A 25,056-nucleotide genomic window follows, 5' to 3' on the forward strand; every position below is an offset into this window, starting at 1 on the left:
ACAGTCGATTGGTTACACCGTCGGGTCCTGAAGCAGACCTGCTGTTTAGATTGTGTAGCGCCTGTCGGACTTCTGCTTCCGTGAAGGCAGCGTCTAGTTCGGGAGTGGTTTCGCACTTTATGATCGGGTAATCATTGGGGTGAGCGACGCCTAGCGGAAGATACCGTTTGGCAATTTCTTCCAAGAAGGACTCTTCCGTTCCCCCTTTCCCTTTATGTGAGTGTAGAAGTCGGTCTAGCGCGTGACTTTGATTATCCTTCGTTTGGCTGTCGTCTAACATGCGTTTCAGGAGGTTCCACTTACCTCCTGTCCGCATGCGGCCGTCTACTGCCGAACAGAGTTCGTGCCATTGGAGTCTTGTGAGCTCCGTACAGTATTCGTCTATGTCTCGGTTGAGGATCGCGATGCGTTTGCGCAGGCGTCTGTTGAGACGCTGCTTTCTCCATCGCGCAAGTATCGAAGCCTTGGCCTCGAGTAAGTGTGCGAGGTGAGGGTCAACCCTTGGGACTTCCAGTTCCGTCTCTATGGTTTTCGTGGCTCTGGTAACGTCGCCCTTTATCGCAGAGAGGAGTTCCGCGAAGGAGTCATACGTATTCGTATCTTCCTTCCGTAACTTACGGAAGGTATCCCAGTCTGTGAGGGTGAAAGATCGGGGTGGGGCCGTCGTGTTCGGTATTTGTGTGCGTATGACGAAGTGATCGCTGCCCAGGTTCTCTTGCGTGTTCGTCCATATGTAGTTTGCAACATTTCGGAGTAACGTGAGGTCTGGCGTAGTATCGCGCTGCGTCGACGTACCCAATCTGGTGGGGAACCTGTGGTCCGTCACCAGGGTGAGGGACAGGTCGTCTATTGCGCGCGAGAGGTTGTTGCCGCTAGGCCTGTTTATGGGGTAACCCCACGACGTGTGGGGGGCGTTGAAATCACCTGCTATAATGAGCGGTGAGTTTCGTGCCAATGACGTGGCTTTAGTGAGGATCGCGTGGAAGGATTGGTTGTAGTGCGCGGGGGAACTATAGACGTTTAGTACAAAGACACTTTGTTTTAAGAATCGGTTAGGGACGAGCTCGATTAGGATCGCCTCGATGCGACTGTTTTTTGGTGGGACGTCGTGAACGATGTGCGCGAGCTTTCTACTAACGAGCGTGGCGATGCCTCTCCTGGCGTCCCCTTCTCTTTTTGAGACGGTGCAGTAACCTGAGAGCGTGAGGGTTTCGCATAGGGTTTCCTGTAATAGTATTACGTGCGGTCTTTGGGGTTGAATTTTGAGGTACTGTTGCAGCGAGGATTTGCGTTTCGCGTAGCTAGCGCAATTCCACTGCCAAATTTCTAAAGTATCCCGTGTCGTGTTAGCCATGATGGTTTTGTGAGGAATTTATTGGCGCCGAAGGCTGCGAAGTCGTGTCCATTTGTTGTGGCTGGCTAGCTTTGTTTTTAATTTTTATGGCGACTTTGTTTTCGACAACCTCTACACGATTTGCTAAAGTACGAATACTTTGTAGGTTCTCTCGCGTGAGGCGCAGAATTTCATCTAGGGTGTCTTGCGGTACATTACACTCTTCTTCCGTCTCTGGGAGCGGAGGTGGTTTGCGTTTCGCTGTGCTTACTTTTACATTTGTCTCCTGGGGTGGTGCCTGTTTGGGAGATTTAAGGTTTTGAATCTCCTGTTTCGCGTCATTAAGCTGTGCTGTAAGCACTTGTATGGTCGCTCGGAGACCCGCTAGTTCCTGTCGTAGGGCTGTGACTATCTCGCTCTCATGCTCGGGCAATGAAGACCGCGTTACCTGTTTCATAGATGAGGCGTCCTGTTGCTGCTGCTGGTGGTGTTTCCCTCGCACTCGGTCGGCCCACGTCAGTTCGGTGTGGCCGGATGTAGGGCGCCCCCTGGAGCGGGAGCGGCTGTTGCGTCGTCCCCTGGAGCGGGAGCGGCTGCTGCGGAGGGCGCTGCGGCGCTCGGGTGTCGGCGTGACTGAGCGACTCCTTGTGGTCGCTACGGGAATTCCCGAGGTGGCGCTCGAATCGCGGTGACTGGCGCCGCTCGGTCCTCGGGAGCGGTTGCGGCCGCGTTGGTTGCGTCTGCGGCGGCGTCTCTGTCGCACGATGTAAGGAACTTGAAACTTGCGTTTGCAGTCCTTGTCGGCGGTGGGGTGTGGTCCACCACACAGAGTGCAGTGAGGAGTACACTGGTGATCTTCTGGTGGTGTTTTGAGGCCACACTTACGGCACCACGTGGTGCTGGGGTTAGGACAGACATCTGCGCGGTGACCGATGTTGCCACAGTTGTAGCAAATTTCGGTGTGCCTGCGAAAGAGCGTGCATCGAACAATGCTTGCTCCGCAGTAGATGTAACTTGGTACTCGCATTCCTTGGAAAAGGATTGTCACGGCTGTGGTGTTCTTGATTCTCTTCACCTCCAAGGCGTTGGGGTTGCGCTTCGTGACGATCAGTTCTCGGAGTTGGGAGTCGTTGAGCTCGAGGTCAATGCCTCGGACTACGCCTTTGCAGGTATCATCGGGTGGGGCCGGGTATACCGCGACCCGATACGTAGAGTCTTTCATGCGAATCTGTTGCACCGTGGCGTATGCTCTTGCGTTACGTTCGCTGGGGGTGCAGATGATGAAGATATTCTGAGTAACGTTGGGGCATATGGAGTCTTCCGTGAGGTCTTGAGGAGCCAGGGCTGCCGCCATTGCCAGGGCTTGCTCAACCTGCACTGGTGTGGATTTGGCCACGTTGAGACCGTCTCGGGGCCTTACGATGATACGGAACGTGTCCCTCGGTAGCTGAGGGAGTCTCGAGGTGGCGACGAGGCGCTGGTATGCGCTGTTCGGTCCGGCGGTGCGATCGCCGTCCCTTCGTCTGCCACGTGTACATGACGAACTTGCTCCTTGGGGTTGACTGGCCGTGCCCTTGCGTGGTTTGCGGTTATATGCCGCGATCCAGCCCGGGTCATTCGCGTCTTCCGGCGATATCGTCTCACCGGGGACGATTTCCATGTCGGTAGTGAGTGACTTGCGTTGGTCGCCCTAGGCCTACCTGCCTTTGCACGCCGAGGTTGAAAATTCCAACGCAGAAAATGTTGAGAAAGGGTCCACCCACCGAAATAAATCCGGTATCCACGGAATCCGTGTAACTTGCTGCCTTCGTTGGTGCGCAATTCACTTCGATTTGGGCTGAATAACCTCGTGAAATCATTGATGATATCGGGAGCCGATGTTTGCTTGTCCGCACTAGTCGGCGCCCCACTACATCATCCAACATAGGTAAGTAATCTCGTTTTCTTGGGCACGTAGCCTTCTTTTCCATTTTGACATTGACGAGCGTGACATGTTAAGCACACCGTTGACTTTCTTGAAGGAAACCGCATGCCCCGGAGCAAATGCGCGCGATACTAACTCTCGCTCCCGCCGTCACTTCGTTTCAAACAATGGTAGGCGAAGAGGCAGCGGCGCCCCATGTGCGTAAAATTGCATTGCTTCATTTGTTCATGTCTAATAACGTTTCCTTCATTTGTATGAGAGAACACAATTGGAACATAAGGATCGGTTTCTCTGCGCAGTGATAATTTTGTACAGTAGCCACGTCATTTTTCATGGGGGCTCACGTATGCCGTCTAAGCGCTTGTTATCGCGTTCCGATACGTGAGAGGCGCGCTGCCTTTCAAGGTATTTAGGCAGGCACTATGAGTTTAGGAGAACCGCGACAATTAATCGCGCAGCAGGTGTGCAGCTGTGCTACGCTTGTACCACACTCGTACCGGAAGGCAGTGTTGCACTTCACGCTTACGCATTTCGTAACTATGGCGGCCTCCGTGGCAATTTGGGGATCGAGGTCGTGGATACGATCTCTGCAGCGGCCGCATTCCAAAGGAGCGGAATGCAAAAACGCTCGTGCATTGTGCATTGTATGCACGTAAAAATTTCCAGGAAGTCAAAATTAATACGGAGTCCCCAACTACGACGTGCCTCATAATCAGATCGTTGGTTTGGCACGTGGAACATCAGGATTATTTTTTTTTCCCGTAGTGGCTCATCGTATACCATACGGTTAGTGTGATCACCTTTTGTGCCGCAGCGGTTAAGCGCGCCTCGATTTAGGTTGCGGCTAATGATGCGGTGCACCGCGAAATATATTTCGCCTCTCTGGGATTTTCGGAGAACGGCGAACTGATTAGTCACAGCTTCCGCGCGGTGACTGTACACGGATACACAGCGCAAATGAACAGAGGTGTTGTGACGTGGTCAAAGAACACAGCCGCCGACGGGCTCACCTTATCGTCTGTCACCGCCAAAACTACCGCAGTAAGCATCTTTATCTAGCGCGGCGGTTTGTCGTTGAAGGCGTACTGTACAATTTTAATAAGCGATAAGCGAAACATGCCACCGTTCTCTGCTGCCTCTTTGAGTTGGACCGATCCGAATATGCGTTGTTTCCAGAAGCGAAAGGAGCGCCAATCGGCGCGTTGTCGCCTCGTGCTAAGCGTCCCACTCGAGCACCGTTTGCGCGGTGAAGAATGACGCGTGCATGAAGCTAGCTCACTGCGCGGACGCTACCGCGCAACGCAAGGGCGTGTACGCGACGTTCTGCGCCCAAATCGCGCGGGATGATCGGAGCCACGCCAGAGCGGCTAGCTTCAAAGAAGCGGTACATGTTCTCACTCGTACAGGCACGCTCACGCTCGCATCGCTCTCGGCGTATGTTTAGGTCATTCCTTCTACTGGACTTCTTCCCAAAGATTCGATATCTGTTTGGTATGGGCTATGCACTGTCGCGTGGTCTTTGGTTCTGCGAGAGAGCCGGGAATATTTTCCCCACTTTGAAACATCGCTGTGCGTGTTTTAGCTAACATTTACCGTAGCAACCCATTCCTTCCTTTTCTCGACGGCACTTGTAAAGAGTCGCAAATTTTTACTTGCCAGTATAGTGTGTACTTCTATTTCGTGCGTAGTTGTGTGCAGTGTGGGGCAGATTCTTAATCCGCGCAATCTCATTTTCTGTCCACATTCCCTTCTCACAGGTTACGTATGCAGTAAATTCCCAGATGCTAAAGTGTTCTACGCCAAAAGCACCTTGGCGTCGTGCAAGAGACACCCGTTGATATGTGGCTGATTCACTAGCAAGCTCGCATCTCTGTTGCCAATCTCCATCAAGTGGGATTTTCAACTATTTTTTGTGTTGCTCTGTGGTGTACTAGCTGCTGCATGGACGCTGTGAAGGCTTACATTCGATTTGCTCTGGCGTTTAGTAGTAAAGGATGGGCTACCTTTTGAGGGGAGGCATTTACTTTTGTTTGTGAGAATGTTTACCAGCCTAACCAAGTGATACGTGGGTACTCTAAACAGCAGCACGAACAGAGGCGGACCACGAAATAGGTAGGAGCACACACGAGCGCAGGCTCTACTAAATCTTTGCTTTTGATGACAAAGGTATTAAACACACTGGTCAACTTGGCAAAGGTAAAAATCCGTGCGTGCGTGGCAGAAACAGCCACGTGCGACAAGAAAAAAATATGAAAAAGCCATGTCATGTAGAATAAACGTGCGTGAAAAACGAGAACTATCGGTCAAATCTATTGAAAAAGCGAAAGATTTGTCAGATAAGTGATACTACCCAACGGGTAATACTCTTTTGAGAACAACTTTTTCCCACTAAGGGCAACAGATAACTTGGTTACGCAATTGTTTCGTTTGTGATCAATAAATATTGCTTCTGGAACTCCTCTGATGTTGCGGTATAGAGCAGAAAGAACGATTGTTTCATCACAAAGACCAGAACACAAAAGGACTTATGGAAGCATTATTTATTGATCACGAAGAAATATTCATAAGCAAGATTTCTGTAACCCTTAGTGGGAAAGAGTTGCTACAGTACTTCTCGTTACTATCGCTTACAGGAGAAACATTTCAGTTTTCATGTTTTTGTTAGTTTTTGACGCACATGTTTATTCTACAGGACGTATTTCGGTCCTTTTTTGTTGTGCTGAGCTGTGTATGCTGCGCATCCATGGCTTTTTCTTTGTGAAGTTGGCCAGTGTGTTTAAAATATTCGTCTTCACGAATAAACTTTTACTTGAATCAGCGTTCATGTGTGTTCCTACCTTAATTCACCCTTCTCGTCTCTGTTTGGGTGGTTGTGAAATATAAATGTACACCGAATTGGCGAAGTGTCCATAGAATTCATACATGAAGTTATTTGCGCTGTTTATTTCAGGAAGAACGCTATAGGGTCTTACCTTCTCTTTGTTTTTGACACTGAGTACATTTTTCTAGTTCAATTTCTAGGAGTCCCCTGAGGAAGCCAATAAGAGTGATGGTAACTTCCTTTGTGTGTAAGATTTATGAATTTCATCCATTCAAGGCATGACATGGCATATGCCTGATTGTAGGTTGCAAACATTCGTAGTAAGATCTACTTTTCGGTTCTCATGACGCTTCTTTGTACTGCGCTGCATTCTCCAGGCACATGAACCTTTTTATGCTCTAAGTGCATGCGTTCTTTTTCTATATGTTGGAGCAAAAATTGTAAACTTAAATACGCATATATATCATTTTCCTTGTAATCTTGTTCAACATGGGTGCGCTGTAGCTCCCTCTGTCTTTCAGTTACTGCTTTGTCCCAATTTTTATGCAACCTTTATGTATTTTATGCAGCAAAATTCTGGTGCTATTTTAATAACATTTTATCTGCGAAATTGATAATAATAATAATATTTGGAGTTTTACGTGCCAAAACCACTTTCTGATTATGAGGCACGCCGTAGTGGAGGACTCCGGAAATTTTGACCACCTGGGGTTCTTTAACGTGCACCTAAATCTAAGCACACGGGTGTTTTCGCATTTCGCCCCCATCGAAATGCGGCCGCCGTGGCCGGGATTCGATCCCGCGACCTCGTGCTCAGCAGCCCAACACCATAGCCACTGAGCAACCACGGCGGGTGTGCGAAATTGAGGTAATTGGTGTTTCGTATATGATTTATTTGCGTTTTTCACTGTCTCAGCAATCGGGCTGTCGAGTCATTGGAACCTTTTCTCATACTGTAAGACTATTTCTGGGGTGCTTGATACTGAAAGTGCAGGTGACCATTTATTTGGCTGTTTGGAATTGTGTTAGCCATGTGTTACTACCAATTTTCTGTGCTAAATAATTATTTTTTCTCTTATCGTTCAAGGTATTAGCCTTTCCTTTTGTCTTTATTGACTGGGGTAGAACTTAGTTGCTGGGTAAGGAAAAAAGGCCCAAAAAAGTGCTTTAATTACCTTTGTGCAAGTCCAGAAAGATTACCTGAAAATGAGCTCACTAAATTGAGGAAATGCCACTAACGAACTCCTCTGTACCCCAAATTAACATAATCAAATGATGTACTGTTTGTTCTTGACATGTGCCAGGGAGATAAACTGCTTTCATTACACAAAAGCTTTACAAGTTTATTTCTGAAGAAAGCAATCCTGGCTTGTCAGAAACACGATTCAGGTGTTCATCATGCCCGACAACTTTCTAAATGATGTCTCGTCAAGTAATAGTTAAGTTGAGTGATGTTATTTTATAAAATAATTGGGCAACATGGAAATATATATATCTCGAAGACAAAGCTCAGGCAAGTGTACTTTGGTACTTCATTAAATTTTAATCGCGGTGACAGACGTGTGCTAAAGGTTGTATATATTTACGTCAAGTCATTTGTTTCAAGTTGGTTATTTTGCCTTCTCACAGTCAGCCGTAGCTCTTCCTGTGATGTGTTAGTGTGCGCAACATTTTAATGTAACATATTCAGATGTCTTTTGTGTATTCACATGCAAGCAGCCCCAAGTGTCCATGTGTTCAAAGTTGGTTGTTACAAGGGTATGCTTAAGCCCTGCCTTTTGAGTCGCTTTGCCTTCTAGTCATAAACTTAAGTCGAAAGTGAAGAGCACAATGATCGTTTTGATTGGATTCATATGTATATGTTTTTTCAGATGTATTTACACTGCTAGAGTGCTGTAGGTACTAGCCTGTGTCTCCAGGTTCGATGTAGTGGTGCCTTATGTACTGTAATAATGTTTCACGTGAACGCATCTTTAGTGTAAATAAAGGTACTTCAAGTTGATCAATCTCTCCTTTGATTTTGTTTGTGTTTGGGAAAGTTATGAGCAGGCACCGGGGCATTCAAGTGTGAACAGCGAAGCAATTTCAATATATGAATAAAAATACACTGGCCCAACGAAACGTCAATCATATTTCAATGGCGACTTCTGAAATCTCAGTGGCATCTCAACTGTGCCACGATATGCTTTTCAATGCTGTGGCAATAATAACTCAACAACAGGTCAACAGAACTACCACAACGTTAGTTCAACGCAGAATCAATGGTAACTCAACAACAATTCAACAAAACGAACACAACGGGCCGTTTAAGCACAATGGACGTTCAATGGTAACTTAACAATTATTCAACATTGAGGTACCCAATGGTGTTTCAATTTGATTTCAGTGGCCAATATTCAAGAGTGCTCAACACTCAACCCAGCAATTCTCCAACATACTCTCAATAATTACTCAATAAAAACTCAACATTGATCATCAATATTTCAATGCTTTCTCAATAATTTTTGTACGGGTCACCTAACGCACCCTTTGCCCCTCCCCCAGTAGAGGGTAGCCAACCGGAGATATTCTCTGGTTAACCTCCCTGTCTTTCCTTTGCCGTTCTCTCTCTCTCTTTCTCCTCCCTCAGTACAGGGATACGAATCGGACATATCTTCTGGCTGACCTCCCTTTCTTTGCACGCTTCTCTCTTTCGCATGCATATTATATGTGTGAAATTTTATCTGGCATATCGTCGACTACTGAGTCACACTCTCACGCCATTTTGATAGCTTTACAACACGCAAGTGCGAGTATTTTTCTGACTGCGTCTTTCAAATGATCCCAGAAGGAAGCTTACTCTGTTTCGAGATACACAAACACAGAAAAATATCCACATTGGTCCCAAAAGAATATCGTATATATCAGATACACAAGGCCTGTAGACAGAACATGAGAAAGTATACTTGTTACCTTTTTCCCCCATATTTTCTTTCCTCATTTAGCCTCCAACAGTAATTATTGCTTTTTCAAGACCGAGAGATCCTGATCTTTTGACAGCCTTAGAATACGCTGAGCGGTTGAGTTGCTTCATTCGTTTTTTTTTATTGCGATGAAGGCTTGCCCTTAAGGCATAATTGTTGGAGCGTATATGTGTATTATATGTGTGCTGTGAGGCCTGTGTTGTGTATGAATTGAAGCAGTGTTTTGTGAAATCTGTTATCATGTATCCAGCGGTCATAGCTGGTTGTCACACTGTAGCGGAGGCCGGCTTGCAGTAGATGACGCGAGCGTTCCGATTGTAAACCCGTACATGTCCATATTAGGTGGTATGCATCTGATTCCACCACAGGAAAGGAGCAGTATGGACACGTAGCACCCAGTGGTAAATGCGACCAGTTCCACCTTGAGACAACAGCCGGTGTAAGGGCCACCCCGGCCCGAAGGCTCCTAAGCACAACTTCCTCCGCCCTAGTAAGGTGAAGGGGGAGGGAGCAGACACACGGTGGGATAAGAGCGCGTGTGTCCTGCCGGAGAACATTTTTACGGGCTCGCAGTGAGTTACGGGGTTGGGGTGGGAGGGGAATAGGTGGAGGATCAGGATTAGGAGGGCAGTGTGCCTGCTGGTCAGCAGCAATGTTGTGAGGGTTCGCTGAATGGCCTTGAATCCAGTGTACCTTGACGCAAGTAGCTGTCTTACTATTCATAGAGTGTATTCTCTCGCAGATTTCCATCGCCTTATCGACCTTCTTGAGTTCCTGAATAGCCGATAAAGAATCCGTGAAGATGTCTAGTTGCTTGATGGTAGGCAGCTTAGATGTCGCATCTTGCATAGCGTCGTGGATGGCTTGAAGTTCCATTACTAGAGCGCTGGCTTCCGTAGATAAATAGCGCTGGTGGCCGCTGATGAAATTATGCGTTGTACTCAGGAATGATGTCCTTCCGCCGTCTGGGAGAATGGCAGCATCCGTATAGACTTTGCAGCTGTTAACGCATGATGCATCGACGATGTTGTGTTCGTCAATAGTACCTGTTGTATCGCTGCGTCGTAACTTCGTTGGCTTATTAGTTGTGATGCTGGTGAATTCCCAGGGAGGCATTGGACAGGGCTGATTGTCAATCCGAGAGCCGCGGTGAAAATGAGCATGCAGCGCAGCGACAGCCGGAATAAGTTGCTTTTTTATTTCACGTGCTTTTTCACGTTGCAAAATTAGCTCTGCAATTGTGTTGAGCTGGGCATGTTCCTGTAGGGCTGGTATCGGAGTGATGCGGGGCAGTGCTGTGATTGTGCGCATAGCATCGCGATTAATCGTCTCCAACTGTGCTAGCTGTGCCAACGTCAGCCGTTGAAATTGTGCTTGATATAAAATTCGTGGCTGCAAGACTGCACGCACCAACCGTCGAGCTACGTCAGTACGAGCTCCAGCTGCTTTTGCTGCAATGCGACGAATAAGGTGAAGTGTTTTTGTCGAACTCTGTCTGGTTTTACGGAGCCAGTGTGCACCACTGCCGGATTGGTGAATATCGAGACCCAGTATGCGGACCTCAGAAGCCTCAGGGATTGTCACTGCGCCGAGTCTAAATGTAAAGGGGTGCTGCGTGATTCTTGTGCGTCCTTTCTTGTTGGCCACCACAACATAGCTTGATTTTTGGGCGGAAATGTCCAATCCTGCTTTCCGAGCGTAGTTGTTCAGCACATCAAGGGCTTCTTGAAGCTGTTGAGTTTGTCTAGATATATCTTTATGCACGGACCACAAAGTGACGTCATCTGCATAGATTAAGAACCTCACATCTGGAATCCGATGTAGTTGCCAGGCTAGAGGTATTAGAGCAACGTTGAAGAGAAGAGGAGCCAGAACCGAACCTTGTGGGACTCCTCTGTTCGATGTGAAGTATCCTTCTTGCCTTCCATCTACTCTAATCGCAAATGTGCGATTCTGAAGGAATGAGTAGATGAATCTTATCACCCGCGGTGGAAGTCCCAGGTCGATGAGGTTGGATATAATGATTTCATGGTCTATATTGTCATAAGCTTTCGTTATGTCTGTTGCTACTTCCGTGCGCACAGCGTGACTGTGTGGAGAAACCTGTAAAACATCGTCTGATAAGATAGAAAGTCCGTGTTCAGTTCCCAAGTAAGAACGGAATCCAATTTGAGCAGGATGATATTTATCGTGGCGTTCAAGCCACCAGGAAACTCGTGTGGCCAGCATCTTTTCAGCGAGTTTGCAGACAGTTGAGGTTAGTGAAATTGGGAGTAAAGATTGCAGGCTATTTGGAGACTTTCCTGGTTTCGGAATCGCGACAACAGTTGAGTGCTTCCAATCAGGTGGAACGTTTCCAGTCTCCCATACTTTATTAATAGCCTGAAGAAGTGCGTCGAGAGCTGCTCCTTCCATGTTCTTGAAAACCGCATAAGGAATACCATCGGGACCAGGTGTTGTTCGTTTCTTCGAAGTTTCAATCGCCGCTATTAGTTCGGCCATGGTGAAAGGGCTGGATATATCGGATATGGAAGTTGTGTCACACTCATCAATTTCGGGGCAGTTTATAGGTGACGCTTGATCGTATTTCGGGAAAAACGCTCTAGCAGCGTGTTCTGCAAATTGATGCGGCGAACTATGCATCGCTAACCTAATTCGTGTCAATGTAGTTTTCATTTGCATTTGCATTTCTCGCTGAGATTATTTCTACTCTTGCATTTTACACTGCTGAACGTAGGGCACCCGCCGTGGTGGCGTGGGGGCTTTAGCGTTGCTCTGCTAAGCTTTAGAGCGCGGCATAATATCTCCGCCGCCACAGCCGCATTGTTATGCGGGCGAAATGCAAAAAACACTAGTATACTGTGTATTGGGTGCAAGTTAAAGAACTCCATGTGGTAAAAATTAATGCGATGTCCCCCACTACGGCGTACCTCACCATGATAATATGGTTTTGACACGTAAAACTCCAGAAAAATATTATTTAGTGAACATAGGATGTTTCCAGCCCATGGATGTGGCCTATCTTTCTGAGACTAAGCCTGGTGTTAAACTATGCTAACACCTGTAGATGGTTTTCACAGTGCAAGCAGCAATAAGATATACCTTATGGTGGTGGATGGCAGCGCAGTCCAATACTAGGCCACACTTGTGCTCCGTGGCATGCGTATCTTTCACTCCCATCTGCCTACGGACGTTCCACTTCGGTCATCTCCTGCTTTGAAGTTAACCTGCACATAGGTCAGGATGACTTTGCGCACATCTTATAATGCTCTTTGACACCTTAACCTACATGGCTGGGACTACGAATTCATTTGATAACTCGAAGAAACACTCTTCAATGCCTCCTCCTTAACCCTTCGACACTTCGAAGGGGTCGCACTTACCACTGAAGTATATTTCTCTCGTGAATGCGTTTAAGTACAATCTAACCATCATTTTCAAACCAAATATATAATAAACAAGTTTTCGCACTTCATTCGGCTTATATAAACGATCACCTTTGCACCAGTAGATACACATTGCGTGCGTAAGCGTGGTCGAATAAGCGAATGAGTTTCTGGGTGAAAATGGGGGCATGACAGAATCCCGTTGTATCGCGACTGAACGTGATACATGAAGGACATAAACACCGGCCTCAAATGGTTTTGTGAGGTTAACGTTCCATCGCCGATGGGGTGCCTTGTTGACCGTGATAGTAAAAAGGGGTAGAACGTCGCTTGAGTACGTCGTAAAACTTGACCGAGACGCCTAACGCAGAGTGGTCGCATATGACGATCTTTTCGGTTGCAAGTGTCCGTCGTAGTTTCGATGTTGAAAAATTAAAATAAATTATGGGGTTTTACGTGCCAAAATTACGATCTGTTTACGAGGCACGCCGTAGCGGTGGACTTCGGATTAATTTTGACCACCTGGGGTTCTTTAACATGCACCTAAATATAAGTACCCCCCGACGGGTGTTTCTGCATTTCGCCTCCATTTAAATGCTGCACGCATGGGCCAGGATTTGATCCCGCGACCTCGTGCTTAGCAGTGCCACACCAAAGCCACTAAGCACCCACGGCGGGTTTTGGGTCATCAACGACTATAGATGTTGACACATGCACTTGCCTATCTTTATCGGGCGACCACATTTCGCCGCCTAACAAATGTTATCGCACAGCGCGGGACGCGCCTGCATGTATCGGAACTTTCTGGAATGTTGTCGATGCTTCTATCCACTGTCTGTTGTCGCCGAACTTCAATTGTGTTATCTGATTTCATCACGTGACGCGAATGGTTTAGAACTTTGTGGAAGACACGCGGGTCCCAGTGATTAGTCTGGAACGTCCGACGACTGCTCTATAAAAACCGACGCGCTTGACCCGCTGATCGGATTTTCGACGATCGCCGACCGTGTTCGCTGCGATCGTTGTGCTATAAGTGTAGCCTGTTTTTGTGGGCACAGGTTCGCCCAATACAGGTTAGTTTTGTCTTTCTCAGTATTGCTACTGTGTTCTTCAACGTCACCACCACGTGACAATATAAATTCATGGTTATGTTGTTTTCTTTCGCAGTCATACGTGCCTGTTTCTAGTTAATATAATGGCCTGACGAAACACAATGTTCAGCGAGCACACTCGATGGCGTGTGTTGCCTCTTAAAGGGACATTAAAGCGAAACAACAAATCAGTGTAGACTAATGAAGCATTGTTTGAGAACCCCGCAGGCAGTCATTTCAAAAAGATAGTTTAACTATTAGATGAGATAATGAAGGTCCAAGTATCAGTATTTGAATTTCGCGCCGAAACCCCACGCCGGTACGTCAGCGTGACTTCAGGGATTCCAAAGTATGTTTTCGCATTTCGGCCGCGTTGGTTGAACAAAGGTTCCCGAAACTTGCCAAGTTTAATATTTGGCTCCTTTAGAACGCAATGTAGTCATTCTGTAACACTATATATACTTAGTAGGCCCTAGAAGATGCCATCAAAATCCAAGACGTCACAGCCCCCAGGTGCGGGAGCGTAAGTAGGCGTCGCCACCCGTATTTCGTTCATGCGCTTTTTCTGGCTTACCAAACGTCTTATCGTTATAAGAGTGGAGTTTTTGGTGTTGTATAACGTTAATTTACTGATGCAGAAGAAATCATTTTTCACTTTAGTGTCCCTTTAACGTTGCTTTGGCGTTGCCTAAGCTGCGCCTCCAAGTTTTCACTTCCACCGATGTGAACACGCTTTTCAAGCAGAAAATCGTTCAATGCAGGGGTACATTGTACCGGGACTAGAGGCTGCAGCTTGGGAACATTCTAGGTCTGTGGAAAAGAGAATCTTAGCTAAGGCTTCTCAAGCACCTTAGAGACCTACAAGTCTTAACGATCCTGTTAATAGCTTTTGTGTATATGGGCTCACAGTGCATATGCCTAACATATCCCTCTTCCACTATCTTCGTTTTGCGTAGAATCAAACATTATCAGGTTCAATCCAAAATGACTGCTACATACAGTATGCTAACAATGGTACTACTACTTTATGCACAGTGCGTTTTTTTTGTTGTTGTTGTTGTTGCCGATAGATGTAGAAAAAGCCTTTCCATGCGGTTACTGTCGTTCAAGTTACTCGTTCAAGCTCACTTCCGTTTCTAGTGAAACACGCTATACGCGGTGCGGAGACTGAACGGCGTGTGACCACGTTGATGTTTTCATTTTTTATGCTGTCATGACGACCATAGTCCGAGATCCTCTGACCGCAGTAGCCGCTGTAGCACTGCCCGGCCGTCCTGCATGCCGATGATTGGGGCACCTGGCCAAGGCATGCCGCCCACCACCATGGCGGCGACGACCTCCCAATGATTCATGTGTGACCAGCGCCCACGAACCGTAGCAATAATTGACTGCGCCGTCGCTTGCACGCGTGGTCCACGCCGGATGAGCTGCGTGTTCTGGCCCCTGGTACTTTTGTGATATTGCAAACGCTTTCGTCTTTTGTTTTTGGCGGCACAGGGTTCCGGAAGGGCGGTGTTATTTTGTTCTGTTGTGTTCATTGCGTCTCTTAGAAATTTCTTCCTGCCTTTTGCGTTCACAGTGTATCCAAATGTAATATCAGGGGATTTGAATCGCTGTGACGATACGATGATGACGTGCATAATAACATGGCAAGCGTTCTAACCAGCGCGGTAAATAACAGAACACATTATTTCTGGTCTGCGCCTATTAATTTTCTTTGCTGAATGCTTTCTCCTGTGCACTGTGAACATGGCTGCAACGACAACACTGCGCAGCGTTCCGTTGCGAATGGCCTGACAGAGCCCGAACATAATGTATTGTCTTTTTTGGCGCGGTCAGCATGTGTTTAGTTTTTGATACTTTAGTAGACGCCAGGCGGTCATGCAGACTCCTTTGTATGGCCTCATTTTGGGGTAATCAATACTTGGGACATGTCTAAAACTGTTATTGACGAACTGCCATGAAACTTTCAAAAACATACTTCTTGATAATAGTACAGAAATATGCTTCTCCTCCATGTTTTGAAGAAAACACTACTGACGCAGTTGCCAGAACAATAAAATGCAACAGAGGAAGAACATGCAAAGACCAGCGTGTAGGGGCGGAATGCTCATGTATCGTTTTATTACAGAATAAGCGTGAGTTGGTCCCAGCATTAGTGATAACGTACCACCTCTCTTCAGTGAAGGAGGGCACAATGGCGCAGTGCATGACATATGCAGATGAAACGCAGTTTTGTCAGGTTTTCTACGCCTTTTTAACCACTTATATATTGATGGAGTTAAATATCCCCAAAGCTATACACTCGTGCCATGAATGATGCCTGAGTGGACAGCCCAGGATTAATTTCATCACCTGTAATTCCTTGACCTGCACGTAAATACAAGCATACTAATCTATATTATTATTATTATTACTATTATTATTATTATTATTATTATTAGTAGTAGTAGTAGTAGTAGTATTCCGCAGAGTTCCCGTGGTGATTACGAATATTCCGCAACCCCTGGCCACAGCGGCGATACACAAGTGTACGGAAATACAAGTGCCAATGGGAAGTAGGCTTGTGTTTCTAAAAACATTTTTCCTTCAGTTATATATCGCCAAGTTGTAGACTGTGGTAGTAACAGCCGAGGGGCGGCGTTCAACGACGAAAGGAGAATGGAATCACTAAAAAAATATATTGCCTAAAAAGTCTGACCCGAATGTTGGCATATTAAATCAACACTCAAACATAGAGACGTAGAGGGGTCTCTCGTGGGCTGCATAAAACTACAGAACGAAGCAGCCCTTTCCGCCGCTTCCGCTGGATCAGGAATAGCGTACACTAATACCGCTATAACTGAACTGTTAACGAGCCTTGCCCGCCTTAGCACAATCACCATGTAAAATGTTTTGGAGAAGTAAGACAGGCGCCCCTCTCAGAAGACTTCGTACGCGCCGCAAGCCTCCAATTGACGATTGACGTATTTCTTATGAAACCATAAGGTGGTTTATTATGTCGCTAGATATTAAGAAACTCATATGATTTCTTACAATATAATGAACTGTCCTCATATGTCCATCATACAACCTTCTTCGGTCTTTTTAACAGGTGTATGCAGTGTATGAATAAGCTATGATGTATCGCATTCACTGAATGTGTATGTGTGTAAGCATCAAGCAATGTTTGCAACACGTTCATAGTGGTCTTTATATTAATTAAATAGACTCAGAAGGCAGTATCTGCGTGCGCAAGCGCTATCAAAGCTTTAGAGCAGAAGCAGCGCCAGCTTCTGATGTGGCGGAAAGCAATAAAACCGGCTTTAGAGAAACTTTTCTATTAGTTAGGTAAGATGAGCCATACTTTGCATGTATAGTTGTACTGACTTACCCTTGAATGCGCTGGGAGGCAGGCTTCTGTTCTTTATTAACGTTCACCTCTCATTGCACGGCTTTGGCCGGCAGGCGGTGTCAAAGCCAGGAAACGTAGCCGAGCTGTGGGCTTCGGAAATTTGGCCAGATAGCGACTGATCTGTGCGACCACCAATGATCGCCTACGATGAACGCTATTGTGTGTGCCTGCACACCACCCCATGCCACTTTCCTTCTTCCTTTTATTACCACTCCTCCAGTGTAGCATAGCAAACCAGATGTGACCTGGGGCCCTATAACGTAAAACTATTCCAATATGTTTTTATTCCAATCTCCTGACGTCACATTTGCGTAAACGCCTGCACAAGCATCGGGCGGTGAGCCGCAGGGTTGTCTGAACAGACCAATCAAACGCTCTCCTTGTTTATAGGAGGTCGCTTTTGTTTGCTTTAAAAACGAATAACATTAATTGCACTGAGCAGCGTGTCTTATCTAATTCACTGACAAGTGCCGAGGAGCACGCTCAAGTGGAGAGGTATTCGATGTGGCTAAGCCAGTGCACTGAAAATCGATAACCGGGTGAAGAGGGTGGTACCGGCGTCTGCGATTTGTCCGCTTTCCCTTACTTAGGTTGCGGTGGCTGGTCGAAAATCGTGGCGACATGCAACGGAAGGTTAGGAATGCCACTAAAACGGATCCTCAGCAAAGAAAAGTTGGCAGAGCGAGGTCGTAAACGTGCCGAAAGGGCTCGAAAACGTTACACTGCCATGCAAAAAGTTTTATTGTACGCATGCTAAACGCGGCATGTGCGAATAGCCAGTGCCTGAGCGATCGGCGGCAGCCATCTTTTATTCCTTTCGGAGCGGTGCAGCCTGCGGCTATTCAGAAGAAAATTCAGCTTTTTTGGCATAATAATGTACCTTTAACGCGTACACGACACTTTCACGCAGTTAGTTTTCGTGGTTTTCAGGTGAGGTGAGGTGCGTGCAGCCCGAAAATTTTTGTCCAATAGCCGAGGGCTAATGGCGAAAAGGCGTCGAATCAGAATTAACTGTCTTTTTTTTGTTCGATCCAGTCGTGCGTAATCAGTGTGTACACGTCATATTAGATGGGAAGCTATTGCGGTTTTTGTGATGACGCATGACAGACAGGTGAAGTTGGGGTGGTCCAAAAAAATGTTTGACCGACCGCGGAGAGCTGATTGCAGAATTGGAGTAGAAAAGTTTGGAATAGCTTTACGTTATAGCACCCCTGGACCGCTATTTTGTAGCGATGCCTTATGCCTTATTCTATGCTATTCTTATCATCCACCACACACGGCCGCCTGACCCCATTGATAATGTGGGCAGACCGTCGCTCTGACCACTGGCCAAGCGCGAAAAGCCTGAAAAAGTATAGAATCGGAAAAGACATCGCTACAAAATACCGGCCCTGATTAACATCCTTGTCTTTCGTTCTCTCTCTTTCCTCACCACAACATGTATTTGCAGTGAAAAAAAATTACGCCACTAACGGTGCTTCGAGGCGTCCGTGATACATTAGCTTCCATCAAAGCAAACCGATTCACAGAGATTGCAACATACGGGTCGAATGTGCCATAATTATTTCCTTAATAATTATATCCTCTGCTAGTAAGCACAACATGTCCATATGCCTCCTTTACTGTATTACTGGTTGGTCAACAGTGAATTCATAATAAAAGTGTATAGACAGCATTCATATGACACTGTGGACGCTATATCCAGACCCACATTCAAACTTTCCACTGCGCTGCTGATGACAAGCACGAAACAACAACTGCTACAGATTAGGACGCAGTTTCTCATCTTCATAGTGCTTCAAAATGGCGGCATGGAGACGTCAGCGCAAACTATCTATCAAATGGTAACCAACAGTGTCAAAAGAATAAATTGTTTATTCATGCAATTTCGGTCTTTGTATAGTACGCTATACGTAATGTTCTTACTTACAGAGTTAGCGGCATTGTATTTATTAATCTTGTTGTAGTATTACACGGAACTGGACACAATTTCCAAGGCCAGAGAAAGCTCACAACGATTCGTCATGCCACGCTAAACAAGCATGTTCTGTTAGCTCTTCTTTCATTTGGTGATTTAACACATGCGTTCTCGTTTATTTTAACCATAATGTGGCTGTTCAGATTTTCAAGCCTTTTACTATTTTACTTTTGCCTCTTTCTGCTACGTGCCGTTAGGTTATGGTGTTTTTCGCATTTTGTATTGTTCAAAAACACTTAATGGAGGAACGGAGAACAGAAAACTATCCCGCTGAGCCGAATTACTCAGGCGTATCTAATCTGTAGGAACGGCAAGCGATGCGTAGAATGGGAGCGGCTTCGTGCACCGTATTTGACGCCGCACGTTTGGCGTACGTGATCTAATTAATAACGCAGTTCTTTTAAGCATTTGCTCTCTTCTGCGACGTGCTCATTTTGCCGAATATTTCTGAAAAATGTTCTTTCTCTGCGACTACCTCAGCTCAAATATGCTGCGCATATATAAACGCGTGTGTCATGGCAGAATGTGTTGAACACTGAAAGTGGCACCTTGAATCTTCCTTGGCGCCCTCTATTTATCACCTGGCTTGAGCTAACGAAAGTGCTTTTGCGCTTGGTGACATTTTCCAATTAATTTTCCGGCTTTCATCCTTAACACTTGTCGTTGCGAACAAGACGCGTGAACAAGACATTATTTTTCCCTTGACTTACACTATGCATTCCTTCCTTGTCGTAGCGCAAAATTTAATGTACGGCTTGAGTGATGGTGTTTTACATCACACAGCTGCACACTGGGCTATCAGAGACACCATACACCTGCCGCTGTGGCCCATTGGCTATGGGCCATGACGAGGTCGCGGCTTTAGTTCATCGGCGGCCGTGTTCCGACTTGACAAATTATATCCGGAGCCCTGCACTATACAGCAGCCCTCATAAACGGCTGCGTGGTTTCAGGACGTTAAACAATTCGAGTAGAGAGTAGAAAATCCCGATTTGCCGGCGAATATAATTCACACAATATGAACATTGCTAACAGGTACGTGTTCCCTGGAGGCGTAGAAAAGCACCGCTGAATTCTTGCACAATGCGAGTGTCATTACAATAATGTTAATGAGCGTATGTTTTGTCCCTGGACAGCTCTTTCGTTGCCGCCGGAAAAGGGCCGCGTCCTGAGCCCTGCAGTCTAAGGCGTCCCTCATAATTAACAGAGCTGCTGGATGCTAAAGCCCACAGTTTGTTTATCCGGCGAAGTGTAAACGAGGGCTATCGACTAAATTTTACCATCATGTGCCGGTCTTTGATGTGCCGCACCCACAAGTTAGCACAATTAAAACATGCGAGCGCTTTGGATTTTTGATCTATATCATCGGCTTTGCCAAAATAATTATCAGATGAAATATGAATGCAGATTTCCTAGTTAAGCGGCCAGCCTCCCTTTTCGTTAGAAGTCATGCACACAAATGCATTGTTAATCTGAATATAGTTTATTATAATTAATTGAATGGATGATGTTGTCTTTAAATTACTAACATATTTTCTAAGTTGTAAGAACATTACCACACATCCATTAGATCTGCAACTGGATAACATTCAGCAAGCATAAAGATTGGGAAATACCTATTAGATATTCTCGCTTGGTATTAATGTCGTTCCCCAAAAGCCATACCTGCCCATATCGAAATTATTAAGGCGCCATCACACTAAGCAGCATTTCCAGCATGGAAGCAGGAGAAGCTTCCAAATCCTGTGATACTTAAGTAGGTGGGAATATGGTCACTGCCATGAGTCTCGATGTTAGAGAACGATCGAACATTTTGACCAAGTTGCCGTGACACCAAGGTCAAGTCTAAGCAACTGCCATAGTTCGAACCACGCAAGTACGTCGGACTGCCATCGTTCATAATGCTAAGTTCATGGTCGGAAGCAAATTCCACAAGTTTCCGGCCCCTTGAATCTATTCTGGAGCTTCCCCAAGCCAAGCGATGAGCATTAAAGTCTCCCGTGATAATACAGGGTCCAGTAGTTTACATCAGGATGTCTCGCAACCGGTCGCCGTCGAACCGACTATATGGGGATATGTAAGCGCCGATAAGGGTGAAGGCCACTTTATTCTTTGTAATGCGGAGACACACGTATTGGTTTCCATCATGAGGCTGCACCGTGTGGGGAATGTAGGTCAGTTCTTTACGGATGTAAACAATTACTTTGCTGGATTGCCCGCACGTCGACGCCATAAAGGCTTCGTATCCAGAGAGGCTTAGCGCTTTTGACACGTTCGGTTCACATATTACCACTATAGGAAATCGGTTCGTGAAGCCATATTAGCGGAAACATGAAATCCGTGATTTAAGTCCTCTGGCATTCCACTGGAAAATCGTCGCGCTACGCACTTCATCACGGAGTGAAGGCAGTGGAAGAGCCATTGCGCTTATGCAAGATTTGCAAGAACTGGGCTCAGGGCATCCAACACTTGCACTGCGCTTCGAGCTGTTGGCGTATTCGAGTTGGCCACAAGCGTGGGAATCGCATTTATCAAAGACTTGAGCATTGCTAAAATTCGGCGGTCATGCTCTGTCAGCTCATCTGGGTGAAGGGTGGAGCATTGTGGTGCCTCTCCTTGTTGGGGTTTTTCCACAGGGCTTATCCTTGGCAGTGGTGGCCATTCATCATCCACGGCATTCTTTTCAGATGCTTCGTTATCTATACGCGGTTTGGACACATTCTGCACGGGGGTTGGAGCATATTCAACAGCAAAAGGCTGTGCGGTACGCGTATTCTTTGTTCGGAGAGCAGAATTTCTTGATGAGCGTCTGCGACGAGAACGGCGTCGCCTGACGTCAGCAGCTGCTTCACGATGAGTCAACCGGTCCCTCACCATTTTCTTTAAGATGGAGAGTTCTCGCTTAACTCTAGGACATTCCTTTGATGAGGCATCGTGGGGCCCTTGACAGTTCGGACACTTATAAGTTTTTGCCTGGCAGCTGCCTGCAGAGTGTTGTGCTGCACAGCGGGAACATATAGCAGACTTTCCACAGACGGCGCTCACGTGGCCGAATTTCTGGTCGTTTCTGCACTGCAGCGACTTGGGAACAAAGGGTCGGACAGCATGTCGGAAATGGCCTACCTTCACATGCGATGGAAGGCAGTCACCTTTAAAGACAATTTTCACGCATCTGGAAGCTCCGAGACGGGCCACCTGTAGTATGTGGGTCCCATGATTGGCAGGCTTTATCAAAAGTGGTAAATCCTCGCCTGAGATGGCCGAATCAATGTCATATATGACGCCTGTAACAGCCTCTTTTCCCATCGGGATGATTTTACGGACGTTCATGCCACCGAGAACAATGACAGCTCGCGATCACGAGGGAATTTTGCGTGTATTTGCGGGGCTCTTTCACCCTCGAAAAAACACTTAATGCCTAATGTTCGGTCTCGAAACATAATTATATAAGACACACGCACACAGCACGACACCGTTCGTCACATGTTATCGAGGCCCCTCCCACAACTATTCCCTGCAACCATGCACTGTGATGCCATTCGCGACATAGCTGCGGGAAAAAAATCACCACCTAAGCACTCTGTAGAGGTGGTTAATCAGCGAAGCTGGAAGGTGCGGGCCCGGTGTTCCACATTGGGTTAATCCCGACGGTTCATTAAACGACGGCTCGGTAGGCTGCCGGATCATCGATACGCAGTGGCTTCTTGCGCTTGGCTGCACGAGCCTGTTCTTGTGTCCGGGCTGAAGCATCGGCACTGCGTAGACGAGCTGGTTCTCGGTTATGCTCGCGGTGTTTCTTATCGAAAGCTGCCTTCTCCTCAGCAGTACCTATGGCGCGTGCCGTACCCATTTCAGAGCCGGAGAAAAACTGCTGCGCTCGCGCTGGGCTGTGACTGAGAGCAACGACGTCCCTGTTGGCGCAGCCAATTGCGCGACTCTCTTTTTCTTTTTTTTTCGCACCCGCGCATGGGGTTGCGCCGGAGGAGCTTTTGGCGCACAGGCGACAGACCGACGGACAGACGAATCGGCTAGGGATATACACCTTCGCTGTAAAAGCGAGCATTTCGAGTCACTTCTGCTAACCTTTCATAACATTTCATCAGCTTTCCACAAAAGCGCCACGTTGAAGAAACTTCGATGCTTGTTTGTGCCCTTGGTTGCGTTTTCGGTGAATTCGATGCTCCTCGTGTCCGTCATATGCGGCTGTAACCATGGCGGGGCACCGGAACCCGGAGCAGTTCCCTAGCGTTTCCTTCCGTATTTTTTTTGTTCGCTCTACATCGAATCCCTGCATGCGAATTCACAAAGCTTTTCATTTGTAAGTGCTGGTTGCTGTTGGCTGGCTGCCTTGGCTAATAATATGTTATTCTTGACGATTGGTCGCATGTGCTGTTATGGAAAAATCTTGCGCCGATTTTTTTCGTTGACGTGACCGAGTCCACTAAGTGTATTATTACCGTCCCATGCAGCAAGCTTTTTGTAAGTATACACTGTTCAGCGATTGAAATGCGACACGCGGAGCATGTGACTGCTGGTCCTCTCTTGTGGCAGCGGCGCGCATTGGGAATACTGAGTTTATGCATCTTTGTACCACTTGAAAGCGGGCGAGCTTTTGTGATTCACTGCGACTGCACTTTGCGCCCCCAGCGATCACCCAGTGCTCATCGGTGGCGTAAAAAGTACCGGCCACCAAGCGGTCGGAGTATAGTGTTTCAAATACTGAGCACTGTAGGTAGCAAAAAAATACACAGGTGTCACTTCATTTAAAGTATGCGCTACTGCATCAGTGCTGCCTGCATATTACTTACCTGTTATTCTAACAGAGATTCAGGTCCGCTGTAAAAGGCATCTGTCGACCGGAATATGATGCGCAGGTCAATATTATCTATTAATTTCATAACAAAGCAAATGGTCGTCGCGGTGAAAATAGCATTATATTCGATTCTCCATAGCAGATTGAGAGCCAGATACTAACTTCGTGTTCTTCTTTCTCTCTTCGTTTTTCAGTCAAACCACACAGCGTCACAATTAGGGGCGCCCATGGTCCTTTGTCCGCTAACTACCCGGCCGAAGTCGAGTGCGAAGCAGTGGGGTCGAGACCGGCGGCCAACCTGACATGGGACCTCGACGGCGTGCCCCTAACATCGAGCGCCTTGCAAGATGGTGGTCGACCCGAGGCGGCAGCCAACGAAGTCAGCGTCAGCGTAGTGAGGTTCACGCCGTCACCCAGCCATAACGGCAGACCACTACGCTGTCGCGCAGCCAACCCAGAGATGCCGGATGACGCTATTGAGGACTCGTGGACACTGGACGTACACTGTAAGTGATTATCAATAGCATGACTACCAGTAAGGTTGGTGTTTTATGGACAATTCTGACTGCGTCTTGACAGCGATCAACTTGTCACGCTTGGTTCCGTGGTCTGTCGTTGACCGGGGTTTCTTTTACTATCATCATCAGCCGGCATAAGTTCTTACTGACCTTTCATGAGTACGGACCGTTAGCCATAATTGAGTTTTGTTTGCCCACGGTACAAAGTGATTTTCTTATGTTCTTTGAATTCTTTTTTCCCAAGAAAACTATCATTTTAGTAAGCTAATTACTGTGATGACATACTTCGAACTCTCCGCCACTCACTGAAAACAGACTTTAAATACTTCAAGTAACTTAATTATGGCAGTATATAAGCAGGCAACCACGAATACTTTCTTGAATGTATTATGTAGCGCTCTGCAAACGCCGCCTAAACTGGCGAGCACCTCTTTGAGCATGGGGCTATATTGTGGACCTCTTTGCAGCTAAGGCAGGCTTCAAAACTCTCTACGATTGATTACCTATATAGGATTAAGTTTCTTTTTCTATGTTTCTTCGACAACTTATTTAGCGCTGAATTTTAATAGCCGGTAAGTAGTGAGAATCATGGTCCGAACCTGCCGGTGACCTGCCGGTGACCTGCCAATGACTGGGCCGCAACGTTCAAGGCTGGCGGCACCGCATCGAGAGTTCCAATCATGTTTTATGGCAAGAGTAAAAAATGTAATAAATCTATTTAAACTAAACTTAAAGATAGACAAATAAATTTCAACCGCTTTCGAAGCTAAAGGTTTTCTGCATTCGTAAGTCGTGTGTTCATTTGGCCTGGTTGGTACATCTTAATACACAGCAG

General features: G+C 46.7%; 1 protein-coding gene across 1 annotated transcript in view; it reads left to right on the forward strand.

Annotated features, from left to right (window-relative positions):
- The window catches only part of LOC135907844 (synaptogenesis protein syg-2-like), a 572,210-nt gene that overhangs the window by 442,235 nt on the left and 104,919 nt on the right, over positions 1-25,056 (forward strand). Inside the window, exon 5 of the mRNA XM_070536562.1 lies at positions 23,898-24,209. Within this exon, the coding sequence (XP_070392663.1) occupies positions 23,898-24,209 (312 nt within the window). The remainder of the gene's footprint in view (positions 1-23,897; positions 24,210-25,056) is intronic.

The sequence above is a fragment of the Dermacentor albipictus genome, chromosome 1 (genome assembly GCF_038994185.2).
Source record: "Dermacentor albipictus isolate Rhodes 1998 colony chromosome 1, USDA_Dalb.pri_finalv2, whole genome shotgun sequence".
In the NCBI taxonomy this organism is placed as follows: Eukaryota; Metazoa; Arthropoda; class Arachnida; order Ixodida; family Ixodidae; genus Dermacentor; species Dermacentor albipictus.